The 7,481-nt window shown below is 30.9% G+C and overlaps 1 protein-coding gene across 1 annotated transcript; it reads right to left on the bottom strand.

Annotated features, from left to right (window-relative positions):
* Positions 1–225: 225 nt before the first annotated feature.
* Positions 226–1,531, bottom strand: LOC114180526. Its single transcript, XM_028066838.1, has 5 exons — positions 1,348–1,531; positions 923–1,144; positions 609–829; positions 303–509; positions 226–231 (listed from the first exon to the last, which is right to left on the bottom strand). The coding sequence occupies exons 1-5, from the start codon at positions 1,529–1,531 to the stop codon at positions 226–228; spliced, it is 840 nt and encodes a 279-aa protein (XP_027922639.1).
* Between the last annotated feature and the right edge of the window lie 5,950 nt (positions 1,532–7,481).

The following is a 7,481-nucleotide window of genomic DNA, read 5'->3' as shown; positions in this document are numbered from 1 at the left end:
TTGCGTTTGAATCAGGGATGTCAATACGGTTTTAGTCACTGTAGCATTTAAATTAATCTATTGATTAGCATTCCGAATCTGTCTGCCAACCCCCCCCCTGTGTTTTATTGTTGTGTTCATCTGGAAAATTCGCTTTGAATGAAAATATTGGTCGTTGGGAGACGACTTGGTTCACTTTCATGTACTGCATTTAATATGTTTTAATTTGGTGGGGTACGGCCTCTATCACTCCTAATCATCAAAGTATAAAAATTAATAATCATTAACTTGAACAATGTTGATGAAAAATAGTTTCAATATACCTTCGTTTTTGAATTTAGTCGATAATCCACAAAAGAAGCCCAATGATCTCTATTTATTCCTGCTGGAGCCATTGCAATCAATTCATCTCTAGTATGTGTTCCTTCATTTCTAAGTTGCCATAATTCTTGTCGGTGGTCTCTCCACTTTATGTTAAGTGATTTGAGGATGTGGCTTATATGAACATCGAAATGGACATCAAACTTAGCCTTCAAAACATAAAACAATTAAAATTAACAAGAGTTATAGTATAATTAAATTATACATTAAGCTTTTACAATGGTGACTTGAATAGTGTTCTTAAGTACATCTTTTTTATAATCTTTAGGAATCTTCTTCCAACTAGAATAGCTAATGGGAAGAGAATTAGAGTTTCTTGCAATGCTAGCTAAGAACCTATTCATTAATGCTCCACCATCTGCAATTGGTTGAACCTCATTATTCCACTGCACAACAATCCTTTCATTAGGAGGTAAATGCCACACATCATTGGTTCGTAGTTGTTTTGTAATTCTCTTTCCTTGATCATCTACGGAATATGAGGAAATAATTATTACTAATTTATTATAAAGATAAATATCTGTATAATATATTACGTAGTACTTTGTACATAGTTGCTTACCAATCACATTAACAGAACATGCTCTTTTTCGGGTTGCAAGCCGTTGTTCATCTACTTGCAACTCAGTCTTCTCATTTTCTTCCTCTTCATTTTCAGAATATGAATGTGATGTAGTTGGTATTGTTGGTTCATATACAGGAAAAGATTGATGTGGTGGCTGAGAATTAGATTGAGGTGCAATTAGGGGTTGGCTAGTTGAAGATATCCTCACTTTCAAGGTTCCTGAAAATACATTGGTTAGATATTCCTAAAAATGAATATAAAATCAAATTGATATATACAGAATCTAATGTATAATAGAATATATACAAAATAAAAAATATAAAACAGAATACAAAATATATATAGAATATGACAAAACAAATTACTTGGCTGAGGTGTAGATGGAGGTGGAGGACAAACATATTTAGGACCTTGTTAAATACTTGCTTGAGATGCAGATAGAAGTGGAGGGGAAAATGAAAATGAAGGACCTTGTTGAATATTTGCTTGAGGTGTAATTGAGGTTGGAATTTGTACTTCAAGTCTTGGAGGTTGAGTACTAGGTAGTGAAGAATGAGTACTCACTTCAGGTTTTGACTTAGACTTACTTGAGGTTGAAAAGTTCATCTTCAAGTCTTCTGAGAATGGATAAAGAATTGAAAAATATGCTTATAGGATTGAAAACATTTTAGAGCAGCTAATTAGATTTTCAATATTCAAGCTTGTCTTAATACATTTAAAGAAAATAAGGATAAATTAAAACATAAACTCTAATAGCTAAAAACTATTAGGACTACCTAAAGATTTCAAAACACTTTTCTACAACTCAAAACAGCTAAGGAAACATGCAAGAAAGCTCAAAACAGTAAAAATAACTTACACAAATTTATCATCTTGGCATATTCTGTACATCAGCTAAATTCATATAGTAACAAGTTATTATTTGATGAAGCAAGTCACATCGGACTAAAGGGGATAACTTAGATATTAAACGGAACACGAGTCATTATAATAATCTGCCATCAAATGTTAGCTAAGAACTGGTAAAGTGGTAAAGTTGTGTTGGCTTGGAGAATCAGACTCGGAGGACGGAAAGCAGTATGAAGCTAGGTTGCAATAAGCAAGTCAAGGCTTGATTATAAGAATACCAACCCAGATATAAATAGAGGGGGAAACAGAAATAAAACCTAAACCTTAGGAAGAATCAGAATTGAATGTTAAATTTACACTAATAAAACATTTAATGTCCACAAGTTCAATTTCTAAAGACAAGTCACGAAAATATGCTTGAGTTTTCAGGATTATATTATATAAATTTCATTCATTACTCGTATAATATTGAGCTAATGCTTATATTTGATTAAAAATATACCAAAATAAAATAAGTGAATTGAAAAAGTTATAAAATAACATAGTAAAATTAAAGGAAAGTGTAAACAAGCAAATATTAGAACTTCCAAATCATGTAAATAGATTTGTAAAACAAGTAAATAAACGTAAATGTAAACGAAAAATAAATGATCTTTTTTAGTACGTGATACAAGCATATTTTTGAAGAAAAGTAAAACAATTCATTGCTCCTAAATCACGAAATTCATTTGTTTTTACCATGAATATTACAATCTTTTAAATATTTACTTAACCATTAAATTTATAGTCTTTGTCTCTTTAGAATGTGATTCGAATAGCATATAAATATGTGTTTGTTATTTTTCTATTGTTCTAGAGGTTCTCTACCAATGACATGTTATTCTCATTTCCAATATGAAGTTCCAATATAGTCATTTGCACTGAGAGAATATGATGCGAGTGTGAACGAAAGATAAGTGTTTGATGTCCTTCCTATATCCCACTTGGCACTATATAGCATATCTCAACCACTCTTAACCATTAGTCACAACACTGCACCTCACTGACACACAACACACTTGGGAGGAAGGGAACATAAGCATAATATTATTAGCAGGGTTGTACTGTATTGCACCAGTGATTTATAAATATAGATGGTCAGATGCTGCATTTTGGTATTAGGTGGAAGTATCTGGCACACACAAGTGGGGTTGGTATGTTGAATCTAACTGCAATCACTATTATCACATTAGAATCTTTAAAGGCCAATGCAAAATAGATTACTAATGGGGTTGGTATATAATTTTGTACTTTCTGCGTGAATAGGTCATGCAACACCATTGAATTGACCCAACTGAGAAAAGATATCATAAACTTATGTTGCAAGCCATAAATTTTTGTACTGTGTTAAATGCTAGTGAGCTAGTTTAGAAGTCATAGCCTTCCCATGTATTTTCTCTAAAAGCTTCTAGTTTGAACTTTTATTTGGCCTTGTTGTTATGATGATGAGAAGGTGAATTCACTATTGATTCAAAAATGCAATATGATATGGTGGTGTAAAGAATTTATATAAGCATAATAAAGTTATAAGCATCTTCGAGACAAACTTATAAATTTACAAAGAACTATAATTAGAAGTAACAAGAGAAACATGGCCCTAATTGATTTGACAACTCAGCAGAACATTTGGAACATGGCCAACATTGTTACAACAAACAAGACAAAGTGATAATAGAAGGGTCAGTGTGCGATTCTTCATAAGTCATAGACTAATATTTAAGGAATATGAACTAAGAACTTATATAATTACTCTAATTCACATTCAAGTTTTTTTTTCTTTTGCATTTGTATCTTGGTGATAAACTAATAATGAGAAAGCTGATAATACAGAGTTTACATTTAGTTAAAATTAGGACAATTCAAAAGTATCTTCAAGTAATAATTTTCATTTGTTCATCCAAATTCATAATATATATTCAAATTCATAAACATACTATTCAGTTTTTCATCCAAAGGTAGTCTTAACATTATTCTGGGATGCAAATGAGTGCTGATATCCAAAGTGCAATATATTTCTGTTATGCATTATGTTGAAAGAGTTGAGCAAACGAAAAAAAAACATAAACCAAATCAAACCTGTGATGGAGTCGACGGAGGTCCGGCGTGAGGTAAGATCACGGTGGAGTCGACGATGGCTCGACAAAAAAAGGAATCCGACGAAAGGGAGATTGATTGTTAAGCAAAGTTAGGGAAAAATCAAGAGATAAATAATGAACATGACTTGTTGTAGTGAGAACAGGGTAGGCATGCAAAATCAGATAGACGAGTTGACGGAGACGAAAATGAAAACATGGAGACAAAATGGGAAGAAGGAGAAATTGAAAGCAGGATTTTACTGATATAAGAGAGAACGATGAATTGAAAGAGAGATATCTTCCTCCAAGGGCATGAGCCACAACTCCTACGGCACGAACGATGAAGCAAATAGATGAAATTGAAATTGAAATCGAAAGAGATGAAATCAGAGAAAGGAAGATAAATCGAAATTCACCGAGTCGAAATGAAATAATCAAAAGAGACGAAACGATGGAATGGCAGGTATAGAGTTTACCTTCTGCTTCTTCTTCTTGTGAGTGACACTTTACTCTTTTCCCTGTTGGACAATAGAGTTTCAGAATCGAGTCAGCACACCTTCTTTCAAAGCAAAATAGTTTCCTGACCCTAACCAAATTAAAATTTTAAAAACTATAAATTTTATCTGGTTTTTTAAGAACCTCTTACGTAACAAGGGTTTATAAAACTCAAGTATGTATATATCTTATTGAAGGTTATTACAACTCAAGCAATAACCCGATTATAATAACATATTTTTGTAGTGATCCACAAGGCTAGCTTCCCGCAAACCAATCTTAATTGTAAATCCTTGAAAATACATCCAATTGTCATAGATAATTTAAGACTTAATTAATATTTTGGTCCTAATTTGTTGATTTGGTTTATTTTAGTCCCTTATTATTTTTTGGTTCAATTTGGTCTTCTAATTCTTTTAAAAAGTTAATTTGGTCCCTATCGTTAAGTTGACGTTAACACCATCTTCTTATTTTTTTGATTTTTTTTAAAATAAACTATACATGTCACTTTATATTTGTGAACGTGTCAATTTGAGAATTTTTTATTTAAAAAAAATACTGTCACGTGGTAGGTTTCGATTGTGCCACGTGTCAAGCTAACATTGGTTGTTTTCAATTTAGTCCTCTATTTACAATTTCGATTCAATTTTTTAAAGTGATTCAATTTTATCCTCTATAATTTGAAACCAAATTAGTAATTAAGCTTAATTATAATTATATATATGTATATATATATATATATATATATATATATATATATATATATATATAATATATATATATATATATATATATATATATATATATATATGTTAAACTAATTTTTAATAAATAATGTGAGTATTTAATGAGTGATTTGATGTATAAATGATAAAAAAATATTTTAACATGAATATATAAGTTGTAATTAAGCTTAATTATTAATTTGGTCTCAAATTGAAGAGGACAAAATTCAATCATTTTAAAAAATTGGGGGCCTAAAATTGAATCAAATTTACAAATAAAGGGACTAAATTGAAAACAATGAATGTTAGCTTGATACGTGGCACAATCGTGGCCTGTCACATGACAATATATTTTTTTAAAATAAAAATAAAAACAAATAAAATTCTCAATTGACACATGTCACAATCATAAAGTGAGGCATGGCAGTTATTTTTTAAAAAAATTCAAAAAATTCCAAAAAAAAACTTAAAAAAATTGAAAATTCAACAAATTACACGTGGCATGTACAGAGACGGTGTTAAGTCAACTTAACGGCATAGACCAAATTGAACCTTTTAAATTGAACCAAAAATAATAAAGGGACAAAATGAACCAAATTAACAAATTAGGGGACCAAAATATTATTAAGCCATAATTTAATTATGTTATGCCAACAAACTTAACATAGTACTACTGCAATTTAACGAAAGCTAAAATTTCTTACATATATACAAAAGCTAAATTCGCACCACACACACAAACACACACACACACACATATATAAGCCACACACAATAACATTATAGAAGATATTTATATATAATATATCCTTAACCAAGAAAATAATCCCAAATTAACGTATTACGTAGTTGGTTAGAGCTCTTGTTGGGCTTGGGAGGTCTTGGGTGCAGTTGCTTTGTTTTCATTTAATTTTTTTTAATTAATGTTATATGTGCCTCTTGTCCATGTTTGTGATGCTTATTGTGTGTATGCTTAATAAGAAAAATGGATATTGATATAGTTTGGAGTGTTGGTTTGGAATTGAGTGATAATGGATTCTAATCTTGGCTAGTGCAAAACTATAATATTTTAATATTTTTAGCTTTAGTGGTTTTTTTGGGTAGATGAAGAGTTGGAGGTAGTTTAATGAGTATGGAAGCAGACAAGATGTTTAATTAGACAGAAGGGATTAATTAATTAATTAATTTTATTTTAATTTCATTTTATTATTTGATGAAATTAAAATAGAATAGTGGACAAAACTTATTTTTTTAAGGAGTGTAATTTCGTTTTTTATAAGGAACTAATTAAAAAGAATAAAGAGGGGATAATTAGGTTACTAAATGAATGAAAAAGGTGAGGGTAAAGGAGGTACAAATTCAAGAATTTTTCTGACCATAGAGCAGCTTCGTAGGAGAAGGCTAGAGTAAGAAGGTATCGTCGAGATTTTCTTAGTGTTGGAGTTCTAGAGGGAGGCTAACTTGGTTGTTCTTAGGTTTCTGATGGTTGTTCCAAGCTTCTGTGATATCTTTCTAGTGTGCTCATGGATGTGCATAAATTCTCTTCGGTGTGGTGGTGTTGGTAGTTTGATACATGCTTTCACAATTAGAAAGTAGTTTTTTGTTTTTTGTTGTTGTCATTGTAGTATCGCATGGTGTTTCATATGGGTTATTACACTTGATGATGTTGGAAAAAGAAGGAAGCCCAATGATTTTGAATGATGATCAAGCAAGAATGAAGACAAAATGGTTTAAATGTTTAAATCTTATCTTGTAAAATAAATTAGTGTGTTCAAGATGGTTTAATTAAAACTTAGAATAGCAACATACATTCGTTCTATAAGGTTTCTTATTTTGGAAAACTACAGTGATAATCGATTATCACTAATGATAATCGATTATTATGCAAACTTTTATTTTTCGAAAACCTACTAGAATAATGATTATCTCCTGAAATAATTGATTATCCTGTTCAAATTTGTTTTTCAGAAAACCTACTGGAATCGATTATCCTTAGTGATAATCGATTATCCTTGGTAGTTGGAACATGACTTTTCAGTTTTTAACCTAATTTTCGAAAGCCCTATTTAAGGACTCAGTTCAACTTCGAAAATACCTTTTTCAGAAGCTAGAGTGCTAGTGTTGTGACTGCAAAGAGAGTTTCTGAGTGTTCTCAAAAGAAGCTTTGAAAACCTAGTGTGGGTAGAGCGATAACTTTTCCTGAGAGGTTTTCTAGGAGATGAGTGATGTTGCTGTTGCTAGGAAAGCTAAGGTCAAGGTTCTTTGTGTGATTTAGAGAAAGGTGTTCATGTCTTGTGTGTTAAGAGAGGTGTTTTCTTTTCTTAATCTTGTGTTATCTGATTGTAATATGATATTTGTTAGTGATTGAGTTAA

The sequence above is a fragment of the Vigna unguiculata genome, chromosome 4 (assembly GCF_004118075.2).
Source record: "Vigna unguiculata cultivar IT97K-499-35 chromosome 4, ASM411807v1, whole genome shotgun sequence".
NCBI classification, from domain to species: domain Eukaryota; kingdom Viridiplantae; phylum Streptophyta; class Magnoliopsida; order Fabales; family Fabaceae; genus Vigna; species Vigna unguiculata.
This window is presented reverse-complemented; position numbering and strand designations above follow the sequence as displayed.